Consider the following 22,579-nt stretch of genomic DNA (forward strand, 5'->3'; position numbering starts at 1 on the left):
ATGAATTATCCCATTTTCCATTTGACTATACAAACTAGTGGTCACTTCTGTTAGCATGGAATATCAGTATGCCGGATAGCAGTTTTTAATACATTATAAGCAACCTGTAAATTGAGGTAGCAGTTGTTATTGGGTGTGGATGGAAACAAGGCCACACACATATATAATGGAAAAGACGCTACAACAGGAAGAAAGGAAACTGTTAAATGTGGTCAGAGGGCCTTCCTCCGGCATGCTGCAAAGGAATCACTTGAGCACTATAGAATTATAGTTTATTGAGAGCTTCAGGCTGCAAAAAGGTTAAAAATTGTGCTCCTGTGTGCTTCCGTATATATGTGTGCATAAATATGTGTATACATATGCAGCTCACTTCTAAGTGTGTATGAATGTGTTTTTGCTTATAAAAGTGTGTACATGTGTGAATATATGAGCATATGTTTTGTGTAAGTTAGGCTGGAAAGTAAGTTTCAGACTTCTCAGATCGTCGCGGGCTCTGTCTCTTCCCACCCCCAGCCCTCCACGCCACCAATAGACAAAAGCAGGAAGGATGCCCTGTGACCCGACCGCGTTAGAAAGTTTGCAGCTCTTAGAGGACATTCCACCTGGGAACCTCATTGGTTGCCCGCAGGATGGTGGGTTTTATAAGAAGTCGGCCGTTTCCCCCCGGGAAGAAGGGGCTGCTGTTGACAGGCTAGGCTGAAGCCCTGCCGCCCCCGGCCGCCACCCCCTACCCCTCCGGGTACCGAAGTCGGTCCCCGCCCGTCGCCGCCGCCACCGGCTCTGCAGAGGAGGGCCCGGCCCGGGCAGCTCGGCTGCGGCGCAAGACCCGCGGGCTGGAGTCGGGCCGCGGCGCGGGCCCGAGAGGAGGGAGCGGGAGGGCAGGGGCGGGGGCGGCGGGAGGCCATGCCTCCAGCTGCGGAAGCTGCCGCACAGCTGGAGCCGGCGCAGTCTGCGCGGCGCTGTCGCCCTCGCGCTCCCGCTGCCCGGCCCGCGGCCGGCGGACTTTGCGGAGGGCCCCCGGCGTAGGCGGCGACGGGTGTGGGCCGAGCCGGTATTTATAGCTCGGTGACAGCTGCGGTGGCAGCGACGCCGCCGGCCCGTCTCGCCGCGCTTCCCAGCGAGGCCGCGGGTGCGGCGGAGGGCTGCGCTCCACAGGGTCTCCCGAGTGCGGACGCCCAGAGCCCGCGCGGCCCCCTTGGTGAGTACGCGGCCCGGGCGGCCGCGCGCGCCTCCCCCGCCGCTCGGTCCCGCTGCGGCGGAGCCCTCCCGGTCCGGCCGCCCGCAGCCGCGCCGCCTCCTTGTCCTGCCCGCGACTGCGGCCCCGGCCGCGTCCCCCGGCCCGCTGCGCAGCGATTCCTCTCCTCCCTTCCCGGGGTCGGCGCGCCGAGGGGCAGTGCAGTGCCCGGGAGGGGGGCGCGCACCTGCCCTCCAGCAAAAGGAGGAGGAGGAGGGCCCGGGGCGGCGCGGGGGCGGGGGGCCCTCAAACTACCGGGATCCGAGGGTGAGGGTCGTCGCCAGGACGGACGATGAACTTTCCTCGCTTCAGGGGTTCCTAGGATGCGAACAGAGTAAAAGCCCCAGTATTGTTCGTTAATTAAATTAACAGGTTGTAGTTCAGGAGTGTTCGCCTTAAAAAACAAACCCCTCCAAACCCCACAAAACTTCAGTGTTTGGGTGTTTACTGTCTTCATCGTGATTAATAAAGCTATTTGTCGAGTCCTATTTTTGAAAATGCCAGAGGCCCACAAGTGTGTTTGACTCATGTGGGTCCACTCTGGCTGCCCTTATTCATTCTACTCGCTGTGGAACAATAAACGAGTGTGCGTGTATGAGAGAGAGATGCTCGTAAACATCACATGCTTATTTTAGTATTTATGTGTAGGTAGAAGTCTCATGAACAACATTTTTTTTCCGAGTAAAAGTATGTTGAATAAATGTATTTGAATAAATGTATTTTCCCCCTAGTTATAAATGATATGTTGTTTGAAATCCAGAGAAGGACTTCCAGGAAGATTTCAGGGTTTTGTTTTGTCTTCAGAAAAAAAGTTCTTCCAATTTATTGAATGTAAAGTGTAGTAGAATCCCTGTAAAAGCAATTTTTGTTGTAAAGTATTGAATTTTTGCCATGCTTATACTTTCCAGCTCTATTCCTTGTCCCCCAATCTTTGTACTTTAAAGGTAATTATGGATTTTGACATTTTGACTCATATTTATTCCCACCCCATCCCACCTTCACCTGATCGTTGTGATCAGAAACCAGTACTTGTTTGTTGTACTTAATTTACTTCTTAAAACTGTCAGTCAATTAAAAGCAATTTCAGATATGAATGAATTTTATTTTATTCATTAACTGTTACTTTATTTGGTGTTATGTTTAGAATATGATCATGGCAATTAATTTTTTATCATCAACACATGTAATGAAAAGGAAGTCTAAATATTTTTAAAGAATTCATTGGTGATTATTTTTCAACTTTAGGACATGAAAAGGACATTTTGATCAAAATCTTGCCATTTTGATGGAAAGTTGGCTAATGTGTTAGTTCAGAGAGAACCCCTGAGCTGCTTTGCTTTCATGTTTTCTATTTTAAACACTTGCATGGGTTCAGTGCTTTGTTATGCCAAAGACTGAAGGACAATAACAAGGGAAGAACATAATTTAAAGGTTGAAACTATGTGAAGAGAAAGTCTAGGAAGTGATTTATGGATGCGATCCTCTAAATTAGCTAGGGTACCACAAATACAATCCTGGTATTTGTACAGAGCCACTTATGGTGGTTTCATTGATTGACTTAAAAGGTTGATTTTTATTTAAAAGGCTGTGTGGTCTCTTGCATTGGACTAAAAGTAAGAAGTTCCAATTTTACTTCTGTTATTACCGCTGTTTGTATTTTTAAAACCTGTATTAAGCATTTGCATTACATAAAAATACTGTGTGTCATCCCCTCATGCCGCCTGCCTTTTCGTCTAACAATTCAAGATAGTAAACTAAGACCTATCCTTACCTCAGGACTGGTCTAGGCAAATATATATTTGTTTTTCTCACCTTCTGACATTTCTCATTTTATAGACTTGGATATTCCATTATCCAGAGTCTGTTCTGTCTGGAATGGAATATTCAGTGCTTTTTTCTCACCCAGAGCTGGTCTGTTATCCAACCGTCATCACACAGTTTTTCATTACTCATCCATCAGCAAAGATTTATTGAGTGCCTACTAGGCGCACATCATCACCTAATTCTTACCCTTGCTCCCTCCCCATTGGAAATTTATTAGGTGTTATACTTTTCAGGGTAGGGAATACACAGTAATTAAGAGTATTGACTTTGGGGTAATAAAGAGATAGTTCTCTCTGCTTCTGCCAATTGGTAGCTGTATGACCTTGGGCAAATTATAACCTTTTAAAATCTCTGTTTCTTCACTGGTGAATCCGAAGGTTTGGTCTAAATGTTAATTGAAATAATGCATGAAAAACACTTGCCAAGAGCCCAGCACATAAAAAGCACTACAAAATGTTAGTTGTCATTATGTTGCCTGTCTGCTCCAACAGTGTTCATCTCAAGAAATGCATTCCCATCTCAGGAAATGGCAAATCCATTCTGGGGTTTGCCAGGCCGTGTCCACATCCAGTCTATCAGTACATCTTGTCATCTCTTCTTTTTAAATGTGTCCAGAATCTGATAAATTTCCAAGCATCAGGCAGAGTGGTCAGATTGCATCACCCTCTGCTTCCCATCTCCCACAGGGTGAAGCCCACATGGTAGGATGGCCTCAAGGCCTGGTGGTGATGCTGCCTCCCAGACCTCGAGTCCTTTCATACTCCTCTGCACCCATACCCTGTCCAGTCACACTAGACTCCTGGCTGTTCCTTAAATGCACTAATCATGCACCCAGCACAGGCCTTTACAATTGGGAGTTCCCTCTGCCTGGATCACTCTTTCCCCAGATATCTGCTTGCCTCGCTTCCTTCTTTCATGCCTGGGCAATTGTCACCTTATAGTGAGGGCTTCTTCAACTTCCCTCACTCCTGACACCCCCTATTAACTTTCTCCTGTTTTAATTTTCTCCAGCAACTTATAACTTTCTAAAATACTGTGTGTTTCATTTTTCTCTGTTTAATGTCTGTTTCCCTCAGTTGAGACTCTAAGATGCAGGGCAACAGGGGTGTTGTCTGTTAGTAACCTTCCCACATAGGCCAGTGCCTGGCACAAATAGGCAATTGGTAAATCGTGAACAAATGAATGAAGAGATTATGGAATTAGCATGGAATTAACAAAAAGTGGACTTCACCACTTTCTGTGTATGATTTTAGACAAGTAGCTTGACCTCTCTGAGCCTCATTTTCAATATTTGTAAATTAAGGAAGATATTCATCCTTTATGTTGTTATATTAAAATCCTTTGACACTGAGAGTAGCATGTGAAAAGCACTCAGTAAATGTAATATAGAGTTGATATTATTTTCATGCTCATGTTTAATGGGAATGACCAAGAGACACTTGTATTTTAATAGTGGTCCTCAGGGTAGGAAGTTCCTGAAAGTGACTAGGCACTTTACAAATGAAATCTCCTTTAGTCTTCACTACAACCCCATGAGGAAAGTACTTGCATTAGGATTCTGCTGGTGAAGCAATGGAATCTCAGGGCGGTTAGGGATTCCCTCAAGGCCACAGAGCTAGTGAGTAGCAGGGTCAGGTAGAACTGGACCATATTCCTCCCACCGCCATTTGTTTTGCCTTCCTGATTCCTTTGATCATTTCTATAAAGTCATTCTAAAGGTGTGATTTCACCCATTAAGAACACTAAGAGGTAAAATGTGACATAAACATAGGCTATCGTTATTTATCTTTTAAGGAAACAGTATTAAATAATTTAAAGTTCTGTCTGCCCTTTTGATAGGCAATTTTAAAAGCGATGATTTCCTAGGGATTAAATGAAATGATTGTAAAAAGTGTTCTGTTAACTGCAAGGAACTTTACATACATTAGCATAATACTATAGCTAGGTAACTGAAGAAAATACCCTTTAACTTTGTCTTGTACTAATACAGCCAAGAAGTGTCCAAAACACAGCTGTCTGCTGCACAAAGTGCATACTGCAAAAAATAAAGCACAAGAAGTCTTTTTAAACATTATTTTTTAGGAAATTAGACTCAAGGTGCTGGAATAAAGTTCACACTCTTGGCAGAGTACAGGCGCAGTCATCTTTAATAAGCCCTTTGACAAGAGCTAAGAAGGGTTACAGGTGAATTTTCAGACATAAATACCAAGGAGCTTCAAAAACTTTGGAGAAATTCTTTTTTTATCCTAGAATAGTGCTCCACAATGAAAACGATGTTATTACCTGGTTAGGTATCACTAGATGCTAAGACCTACGTTAGCAGAGCTGGGCTCTGAGGGAGTTTTACTTGGCTAGTAACAATGTATTTTGTATAGCATATTTTATTAGTTCTTCAAGGACTTTGCCATATGCATTCATAAATTTTTTAAAATAGAAGTGATACGCTCTATCTTGATGATACTTGTCATTATGCAAAAAGTATCACCTGAGCCAGGGTTCCTGCTGAGGAAACATGAAATTCATACTCCTGAAGTCCTTGAGTATTTTCACTTATTTGTAAAAATCCTAATAAGTAAGGAAGGCAGGGTACTCTTGGTGTAATCAAACAAATTATTACAACAATTATTAGGGCATAGATGTTGTCCAGGTCCAGGACCTGCTTATCTTTTACGTAAACTGTTGGAGGTGCCTCCAAACTAGTCTTGCCATTTTCATCATGCCACATACCAGTGGATCATTTTCCAAGCTGGCAGAGAAATCTTTTTAAAACCCTGCTCCAAACAGTTTCGGATCTGAAAACTTTGAATCCATAGTGTCTACTCAGTAAAATACAGAACAGTACTTTTGTATAATCTTCTTTGAACCGGCCCCAAATTATCCTTAACTCTCCCAGGATACTCCCAAGTGCTCTATGTTCCAGCCACACAGAACTACTGATACATCTCTGTGCCTGTCCCAGATAGCCTTTCCTGTGCCTTTGCTCAGCTGATCTTCCCAACTTGAGTGTAATTACCCTACCTTCCATTTTTCCATTCTTAGCCTTTAGTACCAGGTGAAATACTGGCTTGTAGTAAAATGCATGACATTTCTAATATCTACTCTAAATATTAGTCCCTCTAGAGTTGGAAACCATGACTGAAGGCCTATGGATTATCAGACAGTATATAAAGTTTAAGCCTGTAGTTAACCATCATCTTTGTCACTGCTATTATGTGAAAAAGCAGAGGCTTCCCAGGTATTGATGGGGGCATCTACCTAATGATGATATTATCAGGAGAGAGAATTGAATCGTGTGAATTAGCCTAGTTCTCAGAGGTGCAGTGTTCTCCCTAAGCAGAGTTGGAAAATCACAGAATGAATATCAGTGATGCGTCGCAAAAGGACAATCAGATAGACTCAACTACTTATACTGATGCTCAAAGGAGAAGGAAAAAATTCGAGGAATCCCAGTTCTTTCTGATCATGCTACCAAGTCAGTTTGAAGAGTAATAGTAGACTCATTTATCCTACAAGTACTTTGAATCTTTTATAGCAGTGGGCTTTATTATTAGGAACTTTATAAACAACATGAAAAGGGCAAGATTTTGGAATGTCTGTCTTCGCGTGGGGAAGGTGTAGCATAGAATATTGAAGCCACGTAGCTGGGATGTGAATGCTGGCTGTGGCATAGGCTTGTTTTGTTCTGTCATGCAAGTTACTAAACTCAGCTTCAACATTGCTTACAATAGATTATCTCTTCATTGGACTGCTATGAAATTTAAATGAGATGTCTGTAAAGCTCATTAGCATGGTGTCGGCTATATGCTAAGTCCTGAATAAATGTTAGCCTTAGTAATAATGATAACAGTGCAGAACCTGGGGCTGAAATGACATAGGAACTGTAGGGGTGGGCATGGGGTGTGTCAGTGCTTGTTCCTGGCTGAGTCATCCTTGCAGTCTTTGGACTCAGCTGTTCTTCTCTTCCCTTAGTGGAAGGAATGGCAGATTGCTCTGCCTTCTTATCTCACCTAAATGAGGGGACTGATCTCTGCTCAGCTTATCCACTAGGTGCTTACTGATTACCCACTATGAGCTCAGCACTTTGCTTGCTCTGAAAGTAAACAGCCCCTTCTCTGGGGACTTTGTGTTCTAGTGAGGGAGACAAACACATAAAAAACAGATCATTTCACTGTGATCTGCTAAGAGCTACGATAAAAGCACATTTGTTTACGATAAAAGCTCAACTGTGGTAGCAGAATTGAATTTTAAAAAATTAAAAAACATTTTTAGACTGTGTACACAGTGGAGCATTGTCAATTTGAACCACCTCAATCCTGGATTGTTAACATTAGAGTCACCAAATGGTTGTACTGATCATCAGGACGCCTTATGGGAACTACAGAGAGGAAAGCAGTTTTGGTGCTCTGGATAACAGGCCCAGATCACTTGGCAAACTTTTGGCGACCTTGTGTACGAAGTCAGGAAGTGGAGATAAGCACAGGTGTTGTTTAAGTTATGATGTAGGTTTGGAAATTTGGGACCCTCTAGAATACATCGCTTCCCTTTAGTGTATGAGGCAAGAATAAATAACCACGTTTAGCATAAAATAAAAAGACCAAATGATCCTGTTCACTAAGCTAGTGTCTAAGTCACTGAATCTAGTTAGGGGAGATGAAGACTAAGCTGTAAACATGATGGGAACTATTTATTGCAACAAACACTTCCGGCTTTGTTGTGGTATATTAGATCAAGGGCTAGGAATGGATTTTGATTGAAGTGCTGGCTCTTCCACTCGCTAGATATGCAAATTACGTAGGCAGCACCTGCTCTGCTCCTTTGTTTTCCTACCTGTAACATAGGAATGATAGTAGCATTCATAGCATGCTGTGGGAATTAGGATCTCTACTAGGGCAGGATTGTTGTTCAGTACTATAGTTCTCTCTCTTGAAACAATATAAATATTGGCGAGGAACAGCTGTCTCCAAATTGTTTGAATGTTGTAATTCAGTTTGGACATGTGGACATTACATAGCCCACAAAGCAAGGTTCTGAAATTAACAACAGCAACAATAAAATAAGTATATGCCAACTCTCCACAAAGCATTTATTTAACAAACAATCAGGGTTATATGTAGTCAGTGTTCTAAATCCTGCTGCCTTGCTTGTGTGTGGGTGGGGAAGGGAGGTGGTGGGACAATTACACCAGAATTCCTCACTGGTAGGAGAAGCAATGTAGAAACCTGTTAACTTGTTAACTGACACCCCTGTCCAGTTCTGATGGGCATGTAGGAACTATTCCTGCTTCAAGACTCATTGACCTTGAGGTGTTTCTATGTATTCTCTTCTAATAGTGGTCTTTCGACATTTCCAAAGATGTTGCATAAAATCAAGTTGACAGCTGACCCATTCTGGCCTTCTAGCATATTGAATACTGTGAAAATGCATGATGTGTTTTTTTCTTCATCACTTTCTCTGCTCTCTTTGGTGTGAGAACCACACAGGTCTTTGGGTGATGAACCTCACATAAAAAAAAAAAAAAATCACCATTCCTTAGCGATCTGGGCTACAGATGCTGGGAACAGATATTTTGGAGTATTCATGAAGATCACAAAGGACTTGTAATTGCTTAGAAGGTTTAGAATCCAAGGCACAGTAACTATTTGTTGTGCTAAATTTTACTGCCAGTTGTTTTGTGTGTTTACATAGCTTTTCTAAAATAGCTAAGCCAAGTCTTCATTAGCTTAGATAGTGGGTTTACTTGACATTCATCAGCCCAGAATGCTGGACTGGAACTTGGGAGCCAGCCTTGGAGTCTATTCTCAGATCTTCCACTGACTTCAAGTTACTTCAGGTTTTTGACTTGCTCCTTGTATTTTTAGCCACGTGTAAAATGAGAATTTTATTATTATTACCTCAGATTTAATCAGCTTTCTTGCGGGGGAAAAAAAGAACTATAGCTTAGTCTGAGCACCAAATGGGCTCACCAAAACTGAACCCCAGAATTAGATAGACTGAATCACCCAGTCCCACACCTGATGGACCTAGACAGGCTTGTGTTCCTATGGGCAGGCTGGCTCCCAAAGAGGAAAGAGAGAGGAGCTGAGCAAGACTTAGGGGGTAGGGCCTGGACATCAGCATTTTAGGAAAGCTTCTGTACTCAAAGTGTACATCCACGTTAGGGCCTAGCCCTTTAGGCATATCACATATTTTGCAATGCCTCTGTGCCTTTGCACATGCCTAGATTGAGCATCCTTGCCTCCTTCACTGGGGAAAAAATCCTACTGATCCCCCAACCTCCAATTTGGGTATGTCCTCTGAAATCTTCCCCTTCCTCTTCACTTCCCACAAGCAGAGTTGCCTAAAAGCTCTCCTACATGCAACTACTCTGCCATAGACTTAGCTATTTCATGAACCGTATTCTGTGTTGAAATTATTTGGCAAGTAGACTGTGAACATTTTTGTAAAAGCCCACACACACACACATTTTTGTCAATGTGAAAAAAAAAAAGGTCTGAAAGTATATCCATCAAATTATTAAGGGACCTTAACTCTGAGGAGAGGGGTTTGGTCAGAGGAGGATTTTTTGTTTTTAATAAATAAATCGATACATTTATTTATTTTTGGCTGCGTTGGATCTTCATTGCTGCCCGCGGGCTTTCTCTTGTTGCGGGCGCGGTGCGCGGGCTTCTCATTGCAGTGTCTTCTCTTGTTGCAGAGCACGGGCTCTAGGGCTCAGGGCTTAGTTGTTCCACGGCACATGGGTTCTTCCTGGACCAGGGCTCAAACCCGTGTCTCCAGAATTGGCAGGTGGATTCTTAACCATTGCGCCACCAGGGAAGCCCAGGAGGATGTTTATATTTTGTTAATACGTCCTCGGTTTACCTCTACATTGCTTTAATTTTTAAATGATATGTATTATGATTGTAACATAAAAATGATAATCTAAAAGAGGAAGAGTGTTGCATTATTATTTTTTTTGCTGTATATTGCCTCCTGAGATGATTTTTACCTATGATTTCAGTCATCATCCCAATTTTGGACCATGATCTGCCCTCTCATGTCCCTCCCTCTCCCCCTACTCTTTCCAATACGCTCCTTCTTTCCTAAATCCCCATAGATCAGAGGTATGATGAGATGATGGGGAAGGGACAATCCTCAATCTCAGGCTTGTCTTGGTGCCATAAATAGGAATAGGTCTTTTCCAAATACCTCTCTATTGAGCTGTTATAAATCTGAACAGATAACAGGAAGACAGAGACTACTTGTTTTTCTGCCCTAACCCTGTGTATCTTTTCTTATGCAGGTAAACTACGGAATTGAAGTTTTGAAGGATGGGTAAAGACTTCCGTTATTATTTCCAGCATCCCTGGTCTCGGTTGATTGTGGCTTACTTGGTGATCTTCTTTAACTTCTTAATATTTGCGGAGGACCCAGTTTCTCATAGCCAAACAGAAGCCAACGTTATTGTTGTTGGAAACTGTTTTTCATTTGTAACAAATAAATACCCTAGAGAAGTTGGCTGGAGGCTTTTGAAGGTGCTTCTATGGCTACTTGCCATTCTCATAGGACTAATAGCTGGCAAATTTCTGTTCCATCAGCGTTTGTTTGGTAAGTACTCATGAAATGTAATGCAGATAATTATTTAATTCTATACTCCAAGATAGAGCTTTGTTATTTCTAAATGCCAGTTTAGAATGCATTTCAGTTTGCCTTCCAGCCTTAATTAGTTATGTGCTGTTGTAGCTCTGGTTCTTCAGCTGTTCCGTGTTTAACGGTGTACTTTTCTATGGCCTTAGGAATACTAGCATGAGGTAAAATTAGCTCTAAACTTAATTTTATAAAATGGTGTTACATCTAAAATGATTGTATGTGTAATCTTATTTAAAGAAGACATGTAAATAGCTCTTTTCCCATAAGTAGTACCTAAGTATGATATCATAAAAGGTTTGTAAATCATAAAGAGAATGCTTCCATATCACACCACATTCTCATTAAAGTAAGTTAACCATTGCCCATATATTTACACATATTGTTCATTCAGGGAATTAGAACAGGAACTCTTAACTTTTTCCCCTCATTTCTCTCTTTCCTTTTTTTTTTTTTTGTTTTTGAACATTGGCTTTAGAATGTTTATTTTGAGCCTGATCAACCACAGAACAGTATTATAGTAAGGAATCTCTTGGTAGTAAGCAACAGAAAAAGAGACTAAATTTGTTTAAGTTTAAAAGGTAACTTACTATACGGGTATTGGGATATTTCACAGAGACCAAGAGTAGAATTTGTTTTGATAAATGGGATAATGGAACCAGGGGCTTGAATTCTACCAGGATGTTTTTGTCTCGACTTCTCTCTCATATCTGCTTTATTCTCCTTTCACACTGAAGATCAGTTTACATCCACTTAGACAGACTGGCTTGACTCTTGGTCCCAAGTTTAAACTCTTAGATTTAAACGAAGTTGACCCAGGTTGGGTGTGGTTCCTACCTCTGGACCAATCGATTTTGGCCAGGAGGTGGGTGCAATTTATTCAACAAATTCATTGGTTACTTATTATGCCAGGCACTATTCTAGACATCGAATCAAAAAAGCAGGGTATCTGCCCTCATAAACACATCCTACAGGAGGGAGAAAGGTTCTAAACAAGTAAATGTATAAAATGCAAAGAGGTGATAAATGCTATGGGGAGAAAGAAAGTTTTAACTGCTACTGGGTCAATTAGGGAGAGAACTTAGCAATGAAACTTTGAATTTAGCAATTATAAGATCATAGGTGACCTAGTGTGGGTATTTTCAGTCTAGAAGTTTGGTGAGAAACAGATGGCAATGGTTTCGGGAATAAACAACAAATATATATGCATACATACACATAATATTATATATATATTCTTCTCAATCTCTACTCCTCAAACTGTTGCCATCTGTTTCTATTGCATAAACATATAAAATGTACATATTTTATATTATAAATATATGTATATTATATACATATATATATTATATACATATATACATATATATATTATATTATTATATACAAGTTTCAAGAAATTTGATGAGGAAATGGAAGAAGGAAATGGGAAGTAGCTATACATGGTAAAAAGGCTAAGGGGAGATTTTGTTTTACTTGTTATTTTTTTATTTTCATTTTTTGCGGTACGCGGGCCTCTCACTGTTGTGGCCTCTCCCGTTGCGGAGCACAGGCTCCGGACGCGCAGGCTCAGCGGCCATGGCTCACGGGCCCAGCTGCTCCGCGGCATGTGGGATCCTCCCGGACCGGGGCACGAACCCGTGTTCCCTGCATCGGCAGGCGGACCCTCAACCACTGCGCCACCAGGGAAGCCCCTCTTGTTATTTTTGATGATGGTGATTTTATTTGAGGAGTGAGATTAATGGGGAAGAAGCTAGACTGAAGTGCAGGTAAAGGTATAGAAGGAAGACAGCATCTCTGAAGGTTGCTTTGGTCTGTGACTTAGGACACAGGCCACAAACAGTGGCCTTAGAGAGGACAGGAGGAGACACCCCGGTTCCTCAGAAATAGTCATGAGTGAGATCAAGGTTGGTACTCCAGTAGGTACATTTGAGTTGGAGGAGTAGAGAGGTGAGTGTGCTCCCACCTGGTGATTTCTATTTCACTACGAGGAAGGAAGGGCTAAAGATAAAGATGGAGGGATTGATGAGCAAGGGGCTTAAGAAAGTGGTCCAACTTCGGAAGAGCTACTCTAGGGAATATAGATGTGAACTGACTAGGACAAATGAAAGGGTTACTGATGATCACCGAGGGCTGAGGTGGTTAGTCACTATAAATTTGAATGATACCAATCTGAATAGTTGAGCAGCTTTCTCTGTGAGAGCTCAGTCACCTGGAACAGAATTTGAGTGATTCACCTGGTCAGGGAATACTCAGGCTTGCTGTACTGGAAACAAAGGATGGAAAATCAATGGAGAGTTCTAGTAAAAGAGGTATTGATTTGATTAGTAGGGGATTCTGGCTGGGTGTGGAAAGGAGGTGAGGAAAACAGTGGTTTCGGAGGAGTGGGCAAGGGCCTGAAGATTTGGATGAAATGGAACAGGTGAAACGGGAGTAAGAGGAGGGAATGGACTGATGGGTGTGGTTAGATGGCATGTTGGAACAGAAGTATAGGCATTCTTTAGTGGTGATTCCCAACTAGGGTGTGTTCTTTAGAGAGTGGGTGCTAAAGTTAAATGGAGAGTTGGGGGTCATTGACACAGGATAACTGGGAACTGGGTGTGAGCTGGGCCATCCACTGAACATTGAACAAGCATGGTGTTGTTTATAGTAATCATATGGATAGAAGAGGTCAAGGGGAGGGGGTAAGCAAGAGATGGTCAGTTTTCAAAAGTGGGCGAAGGGTGCTGAGCAGGCAAAACAATAGATATCCATTACAAGCAATGGCTGGATGCATCTGTAATCCATTCCATAAACTTGCTCAGGGTAGAAAGCTAAGGCAAACTTAGACCAAAATATACAGTTTGGAGAAAAGTTATCAGCCTATATTATAAAAGACTGAATGAAAATCATATGGTGGAGGTAATGATATTAATAATAAGGGCAGATCATTTGGTTTTGTAATTACTGCGTTTCATTAAGTTATTCTATTGCCGTCCTATCTCTTATACTAAAATCACATTTAGTCATGGCTTATTTTTTTTTTTTGCGGTATGCGGGCCTCGCACTGTTGTGGCCTCTCCCGCTGTGGAGCACAGGCTCCGGACGTGCAGGCCCAGCGTCCATGGCTCACGGGCCCAGCCGCTCCGCGGCATGTGGGATCCTCCCGGACCGGGGCACGAACCCGTGTCCCCTGCATCGGCAGGCGGACTCTCAACCACTGTGCCACCAGGGAAGCCCCATAATTCACTTTTTTAAAAGGCCTTATTTAAACCTTTAACAATTTGTAGGTACAAGTTTGTGGTAGGTGGTGGTAATGGTGATGATGGTGTATGTATGTTGAGAGGAGTGGGATTGTTCACTACAAGTACAGAAATTTTTGTTACAGAAATTGGAATGGTTTACAAAATAATCAGAATCATTTTGTGTGATCAAGTAAACAGTTTCTTTTTTTTTTTGTAATTCTCCAATGAAATGCCAAATAAAAATATTAAATAGAGTGCCACTACCGCTTTCATTTCATTAACTTGAGTCTTCCCTCACTTATTTTATTATGGAAAGTCTCTTTGTAGATTCCAAAAGGACGACACAATATTGCCATTTTAAAGCATGCGTGAGGAAGAGTGAATGATTCTGTGATCACTTGATTTAATCCAGTTCATTGGTTATAAATTTTATTTTTTATGAGACATGAATATTACAATGCTGTGGCTATTTAGTTAACAACATGAAACCCTCTCATGATTTATAATTTGTAGTGGGATTTGTCCCAAATAAAAATACTGACTCTTGCAAATTGGAAATTGCTTTTCTTTTTTTTAAACATCTTTATTGGGGTATAATTGCTTTACAATGGTGTGTTAGTTTCTGCTTTATAACAAAGTGAATCAGTTATACATATACATATGTCCTATATCTCTTCCCTCTTGCGTCTCCCTCCCTCCCACCCTCCCTATCCCGCCCTTCCAGGCGGTCACAAAGCACTGAGCTGATCTCCCTGTGCTATGCGGCTGCTTCCCACTAGCTATCTATTTTACGTTTGGTAGTGTATATATGTCCATGCCTCTCTATCAGAGACAGAAACGATTAAATGCATTTAAAACTATTCCCCTCTCACCTGTGCTGTATGATTGGAATAAAATGAGAGAGTTGGTTTTCCTACATAGTAGCACTAAACTTGTAAGACTTCAGGCTGGTCACAAATTTCCCAAATGCAGAATATAATTTAAGAGCACATGTGAAATGAGAATTAATACATTTTTAAAAAATTTCTTTAGGTTTAACACTGAATCTTGTTGAGGTTAAGTATCATATCAGGATTTATGAAAATTAGATTCCATTGGAATATCAGTTTATACTTTTCCAGTGCCTCTCTTTTCAATTTTTTTGGATGATTCCATTGTTTAAAAAAATAAGTGTGTGTTCAAATAATGCATCCTACCCTTTTGGAGGATTATACATTTGGGATATCCATGAATAGAGAAATCTAAAATTATTATGCTGATAAGGCTTACATAGAAAGGGGAACTTAATTTTTTGAGCTTATTGAAGAAATCATTTATGTTTAATACAATAGGAATAGTAAATGAGTACCACAGAATCAAATATGTTTTGATTTCATGAGTTTTGCTACTGTGTTGGTTTTGAGCTTCCTTGGAGGCTGGGCAAAAGGGGAAATGTGATACATTACATATCTTTGGATATCAGAAATGATGAAAATTGCAAGTTTCATGGGGGAATTTTTCTTTGCACTAAATTCTAGAATTTCTTGCCCTAAACTCTGGTAAGGAATTTTTTTTTTTTTGGTATAAGACACACTGCATGGTGAGGTGGCAAGTGCAGAAATGAATTTCGTATTCTTGTGTTTTAAAGCAAACTTTCATAAAAGTTTAGAGTATAACTTTTAAGCATAAAAGAAATTTGTGATATTGTATTCACTGAAAGTAATTCTATGAAGGGCAAAGTGATCAGAGTCTAAATAATGCCTTCTGATTGAATAGCTTTATCTAGGGATGGATATTAGAACATCAAGATTATGACAAATGTATTTCTCAAACAGACTGCTCTTGCTATTTGTATTCCTTCATTTCTTTTTGTTTTCTAACGTGCAGAAAGCCTCTATTAGTTGCACTTTTCTTTTTTACATGGATGAAGGGCAGGCCAACTCAGACTGCTCTGACAGATATAGTGTATAGTAATGATGCTGGACCTGTTAATATTGCATAGTTCCTTTTTGGAAATGTATATATTCATGTATATAGTTATTTGCCTAATTATTTCATTAATGTTTCATGTCTTAGCCATACCATAAGCCGCACAAGGGCAGAGATTGTGCTGTGTTGCTTATCATTTAATCCTCAGTGCCTAAAACAATGCCCGGAATGTAGTATTATTTGATAAATTTGAATGAATAAATAAATTAATATTCCTTTGTCTTTTACATGTTATCTTTGCCAGTGTTGCCTTTTTATTGTAAGCTATAGAAGAGTATTCATTTGTTCATTTATAAAATACCAGACATGGTCTCTGCTCTCAAGGAATTTAAAATCTGGTTAAAGAGATAAGATGCATATGCATGAAAAATTAATTACTCTGACAATACAAGGAAATGCACATCAAGTATCAAATGTACAGACTGTGAGAGTTGTGGGAATTCAAAAAGGGAGGTCACGGTGGGCCAGGAAGGGGAAAGAAAACTTTGCTGCCAATGTGGGATGTAAGGGAGTCTGAAGCATGAGTGGGATTAAAATAGTCAAATATGATGCAAAGAATTCATTACAAATTTTAGGTCATGAGGTAGATGGTGTGAGCAAAGGAGAGGAGAACAGTTTAGATTTTTTTTAGAGTGGGGGAAAACTGAGGAGGTCATGCTCATTTTGACTGGAGTGAAAGGTTTGTGTTAGGAAAGAGCAGGAGTTGCAATAGCAAGGTAGGCTGAGTCTGAATTCTTTGTCTTTTTATGCCAGTCTTGTACTTTGGTCTTTCTCCCTTCTACTGCAGTATTTGGATCAAGGAAAGTATTTGAACAAGATGGGAGATGATGGCAGGATTAATCTTGAAGCAGAATCTAGAGGGAATTGGAGAGGGAGAGGTTAAGGGAGTAGAAAAGAGTAGGAAAGTATTTTTGGAGCCTTGTGCAGTCATGCAGGCTTGAGATAGTTCAGGCCAATCTGGAATAGGGGTGGTACAGTGGGCATCAGGGTGGGGATTCTCGGAACCTTGTGAAGCTTCAACAGCTGATGAGATGTGAGGAGGTGAGAGTAAAGGTGAAATTATGGGTGACTAGGAATATTGGGATGAATGACTAAGGGAGTGATTGTCTTCTTAAAAAAAGAAAGACTCATTAGGAGAAACCAGTTAGAGAAGATAATGAGTTCAGTAAATAATGGGTTGAGGTAATGAGAACATAGGCAATGGCCCATTTACCTTGAATAGTACTCAGTACAGCACAGTATGGATTTATGTACCTTAATCCAAGCCCACCATTTCTTATCCAAACCTCGAGACCAGACATGTTTCAGACGTCAGTGCATGTGCTTACATTTAGTAGCTTGCCCTATGGGACTGAGGAAATACTCCATCATCAAACACATCGATATATCTGTAGCTGAATGTATATGTATGTGTATGTGTATGTGTATGTGTATATGTATATGTATTCACATGAAGTGGTGTAAAGGCTATAAACAGCCTCAAATCAGTTCAGGTTAGGTCTTGCTGTTAAATGAATTCAGGTTTGGTCAGGTCTTACCAACACATCAGTTACAAATATAGAGTCTTTCGGATTTCAGAATTACAATAATTGGATAATGGACCTGTACTTGACTATAAGCAACATTTCATATAAATCTTTGGTCCCCCCAAGATATCCACCTGCACAGAAATCACAATTCTTTTTTAGAAGGCTGTGATTTTTAAAAAATTATGGTTTGACTGATAACTAGACATCTACAAAAGAAAAATACATGTTGAAGGTTTTTTTCTTGTGTTTATATTATGCAAAATATTGAAGAGTTTGCTATTTTCTGTGTACCTATGTCTGTTTTAGTTTTAAACAGGAAATTCTAAATAAAGCATTCTCAATACATCTAGAAATCTGAGGAAACAAATTCTAGGGTTTTTTTCTTTCATTTTATTTAAACAAAAAGCTGTTGCCCGTAAAATACCAAGTAACTCAACAATGTTTTGTCATTTAATGGATTTAATAAAGGTAAATGCTTGTTTGTTTTCTATTGTCTTAGCTTTAAGTCTAGTTTGAATTTTTTTTCTTTGTGTTTGAGCTACACATGTGATTTTATCATTTCAGAATAGAAAAGTTTCAGACATTCCAGAAAGTGTGGGTAAGATAGTCTTGGGGATACAGGAAGATCAACACATGAAGAAACAGATTTCATCAGGTATTTAGGAAGGAAAAACTATTATTTTAATGCAATGATGTGGGTATGATCTGACCTCTTTTGTGTTAATTTAAGATCTGAATACCCGAGTAGTGTAAATGACTCTGATAGTTGATAGTAACTATCCTGATAGTTTATAGTACATTAAAAATAGTATATTTATTATTACTCAGGGTGATTGTCAACAACTGATTATTTTAAGTATTGCATTCTCAAGATGATAAGTACTTCCTTTTGCAGGAATTACTTGAACAAATGCTATATATGTGGTCAAATTATACTTAGATAGAATATCTACAGTTTTAAGCTTTGTCTTCTCAAGATACAGTGTTTGATACTCATGATAGATATTATTTAAATGTTTATTACCATCTTCATTCTCAACCAATGTATACACAGTGCCAGAATCTTCATTTTTCTACACGCTTGAATTGTCAACACATAATTCCTTTTTGTGGAGTAAAATAATTTTGAGCTCAGAGTGACCACAGAATTCATGTTAGAGAAAATGTTATACCATTGCTTGGAGTGGCCTTTAACATGGGAGAAAAAAAGCAAGGTTTTTGATATGAGAGGTTAGGAAACGTAAGCTGGGAAAATGATATGTAGCGTTAAAATAATCCCCAAGGAACACCCCTCTTCAAAGGGGAATTTGATGTCTAATAGTTACTGAACTTGGTAGCCCTTTACAAAAAACTTATCCTGTTACTTTAATGTTCTCTCTCATTGAGCAGGAAAGGAAGGTGAAGCTGGAAACCCCAACTGTACAGCCGCTTCCTCCCATACCTGTTTATTAGGTGCCTTCATTAGTTTGCAGTGCAGTCAGCTGCGCATCCATTAACACTAAAGGGCCACCAGCTGCAGCTTCCAGTGTGCTGGGATTGTCTGGCTGCTGTAGTTCCCATAGGACAGAGGATACAAACGCTGTAAAAAGATACCTCGAGGACTTAATAAAACTAACTCAGGTTAGAGCATTGTAATTAAGCAATTATTAACCAAGTACGTTTCTCCGTACGTTTTACTGTACTTGGTAGAGATGAGTAATTCAGGGGCCAAGGTATTCTTTCCTTTCCAGGTCCAATCCTGGCCTCCACTTCCTCTTCTCATTTCCCACCTATGGGGGGTAATGGCAGAAATTTCTTACGAAAGCAGCTATCAAATGGAATTGCCGCAACTAGACCCTCACACACGGTGCTAAGAGAAACCACTTCACTGATGAGTGAAATATAACTTGCCAGGGTGGAACTAGCCAGCTGGTTAAACAATACATAGTAAAATTGGAAGCGAAGAGTGCTTGATCACTTGTTGATTTAAAACCACATTAATAGAAGTTTTGTTTGTTTTTCAAATTATAGGGTAAATAGTCCTGGGTGGGAGAGGAGTGTGATTTGAAAGGACACTGACAAAAGTTTTCCGTGGTTTGTTTTCTTTTCTCTTTTATTAATGCTCATACCTAGAATCATTTCTTGAAGGTATTTTCACTGGCTTGAAGTCTGCGCTACTTGGGAGGGTGATGAACTAACAAGGATGTTAACAGTCGGCATCATCGGGAGATCTATTTCGAAGGGTGAGTGTTAGTATATGGGAGAATGCAGGAGAACATTCTGACGTGGTAGCTGTGTTGCTGTGCAGGATTCCAGATAGAAGGGAGAAAAAAGGCCATTAGAAGACCTGGGGGAGCACAGGCGGTCAGGCTGGAATATGGGGTGCACAGCCTTGCCAAAGACAAAGTCTAGTTGCTTTCTGGTGGTGGACTTGAAGCTGCATATTTGATTCTGAGTATCAGTGGTAGTCGAAGCAGTTCTGTTGTTTTTGATTTGTATTTTTATTGTGGCTGTGACTCAGACTTATTAGTGATGGATAAATAGAAATGTACAGGGTTGATTTGCCTGGCTCCAAGGTCACAACAATAGCCAGCAGTAAAATTGGAACATAAACTGAAGCCTACTGGTTCCCAGACAGGTGCCGTTTCAGGCATCCCAGATGGGGAGCAGGCAGCCGGTGAGCCTCAGGACTGGGTTGTGCAAGGCCACTCCCCACGGCTTCGCTCCACTTTGCCTGCGTGCAGGGATCTTTTCTGGCACCACCTCCTGCCTGACCAGCCCTCTGTTTTGGACAGAGAAAGTCATTTAGTTGACCCCACGAGAAGTTGTACAGTTCCCGGACAGAGCCTGTCATTGGTGCTGACCCAGAAGATCTCAGCATGGTGCTCTCTGCCCTGGCAGCCATCAGTAATCTCACAGCCTGTGCTGGACTTTACTTCTTCCCTGGATTCCAGAGGAATGTGATCACGCTTCAGGATTTCCCTAAGCTTGTCTGTGCTCGTGGTGATTCTCTGTGTGTCCTTGAGGACACGCCTATCGAAATGGATAGACCCGCTAAGAGTTAGGTGAGTGTGTACACACGGAAGCCTGGGAGAGCGAGTTTGAACTTACCTTCCAGCAGCCCGGGGAAGTTAACGTTTGTACTGTAAATTTTAAACTCCATATTTTCCTGCTGCTTCCACATCCCTATGAACAGGCTGTGAGCACCTGACCCAGGTGACCAGGTGCACCAGTGTGAGGAGACTGGCCTTTGCCACAAGTTCCCCTTCTTGCCCTCCGCTGACTGTGACCTAGTGACATTCACACACACCAGTCAAATCCGTCACACCTTTTGATTATGTGGCCCTGACCCCCTGTAAAGGTACTGACCTGCGGGTCCTTACTTTCTTGCACCCCGCCTGGCTGATTGAGATTGCTCCCTTGGCCCTCCAAGCCTCTGACCCTGTGTGGCCTCCCTGTGGCATGTCTCTCTAGGATCTGTGAGTATAATAAATATTTTCCTTTGTCTTTCTTTGTGTTTCCTCTTGTGACTGTACCTGACTGACCATCTCATGAGAGAATATAAAACAGTTCCTTGCTGCTTCATGACCTATCTCCCTCTTTCTTTTATGTCCTTCCCAATTGATTCCTGTTTGAACTGTACCATTTTTCACTGACAAACATCAAGTACCTCTCATTTGCAAGGGACAGTGCTAGGTGCCATGAGACACTGTCTTTCAGGAGGTTGCAGTGAGCTAAGAGATTAGACACATACATGAAAATACAGCTGTACTATAACTGCAATGCCAGCATGTGATAATTGCCATGTAAGCAGGATGGGCAGCCTATTCTGAAGGGGCAAGAGGTCATTCCCAATAGAAGTGGTTCAATAAGTCTCCTTAATAGGAGCAGGAATTCATGGGAACCATAGCATCTCAGTGTGAATGGAGTTGGTGAGAGCATCCTTGCTATATTTTCAGCCAGTATTTGAGCACCTCTAATAACGGTGAACTCACCATCTCCCAAGTACTGTGTATCTGACCACAGTTCTTGAGTCTGAATCTGAGCCTTGCCTTGCACTCCCAGTAGGATTCTGTTGGATAGAGAAGGAGGGCATTCTAAGCTGGAGAAATGGCAAGCACAAAGTTGTGGGGAGGAAAAGGACAAATAGTTCTGGGGTATAGTGTGAATCTGCATCAGCAGATTTGAGGCGGGAAAGGGAAGCTGCAAGGCAAATTGTGGAGAGTATTGAGTTTCAGGTTCAGGAGCTTGAAATTTATTTTGGAAACAATAGCAAGCCATGGAGCATGTCTGTCCCTTTCAAATTTTAAATTACAAAAGTAGTACAATCTTGTTGTGGGAAAAAACCCAAACCCTAAAATATGTGAAATCAAAGAAGAAAATCTAAAGCTTTGACCACAGGATGACAAGATCAAGGTACTGTTGTAGGAAGATGAACGCAGGATGAGTTGACCTTGAGGCAGGAGGTGTGCTTCCGTGGCTGGGGTGCACCTGACCTCAGGTGATCAAGGCTCGATTTAGCAGAGGCAATGAGGATGGGGTAGCAGGGAAGGAAGGAAGAGAGGGTGTGAAGGAAGTTCAGGCACACTCACTATTCTTCTCCTTTTATTGATAAAAATAAGATCTTGATTTCAAGTACTGCAGTTTCCTGAGTCCATGCCCATCATTTACCAAACATAAGATATATCAATCCATTTCTAAGATTGGAACTTAAATTATCATTAGATCATCCTACCTTCTTTTCTAAGTTTGCTGAAAGAAATGAATGTATTATTCTGGTTACTTGTAACACTAGAAGACACTTTAGGAAAAAGCAGATTTATGCTCACAGATATAAATAAAGCTGTGAAGACACTAATGGCACTGAATTTCTGTTTTGAAGCTTAGTGTCTGTTTGCCCTTGTCCACTCCTTTGAATCATGCTCTTTGATTTGTCTCAATTCACTTGCAAAGTATAGGAACCTTGATTATATAGGGCTTTATTTTGTTCATTCAGTAAATATTTACTGAGCATTTTCTAGGCCCTGGGGATCCAGCATTGAACAATACAAAGCCCCTACCCTGATGGAGCTTATGTTTTAGTGGGAAAAGATGGACAATAAACAAATAAGTCATCACATGTTATGTCAGAGGGCAATACATTCTGTCATGACAATAAAGCAGGAAAACTCTAGGGAGGGGTCTGGGAAGTTGCT

At 41.0% G+C, this 22,579-nt stretch overlaps 1 protein-coding gene across 2 annotated transcripts in view; it reads left to right on the plus strand.

Moving 5' to 3' along the window:
- Positions 1–930: 930 nt before the first annotated feature.
- TMEM117 (transmembrane protein 117) overlaps positions 931–22,579 on the plus strand; it is a 529,726-nt gene continuing 508,077 nt past the window's right edge. Inside the window, exons 1-2 of one of the 2 annotated variants that reach the window (XM_029206691.1) lie at positions 931–1,198; positions 10,341–10,645. In XM_029206691.1, coding sequence (XP_029062524.1) covers positions 10,369–10,645 — 277 coding nt within the window. In that variant the 5' untranslated portion in view covers positions 931–1,198; positions 10,341–10,368. Of the gene's footprint in view, positions 1,199–10,340; positions 10,646–22,579 lie in introns of those variants that run through there. The other variant, XM_029206692.1, reaches the window with a different exon arrangement.

This window comes from Monodon monoceros, unplaced genomic scaffold, assembly GCF_005190385.1.
Source record: "Monodon monoceros isolate NGI ecotype Baffin Bay Population unplaced genomic scaffold, NGI_Narwhal_1 Super_Scaffold_6, whole genome shotgun sequence".
Classification (NCBI taxonomy): Eukaryota; Metazoa; Chordata; class Mammalia; order Artiodactyla; family Monodontidae; genus Monodon; species Monodon monoceros.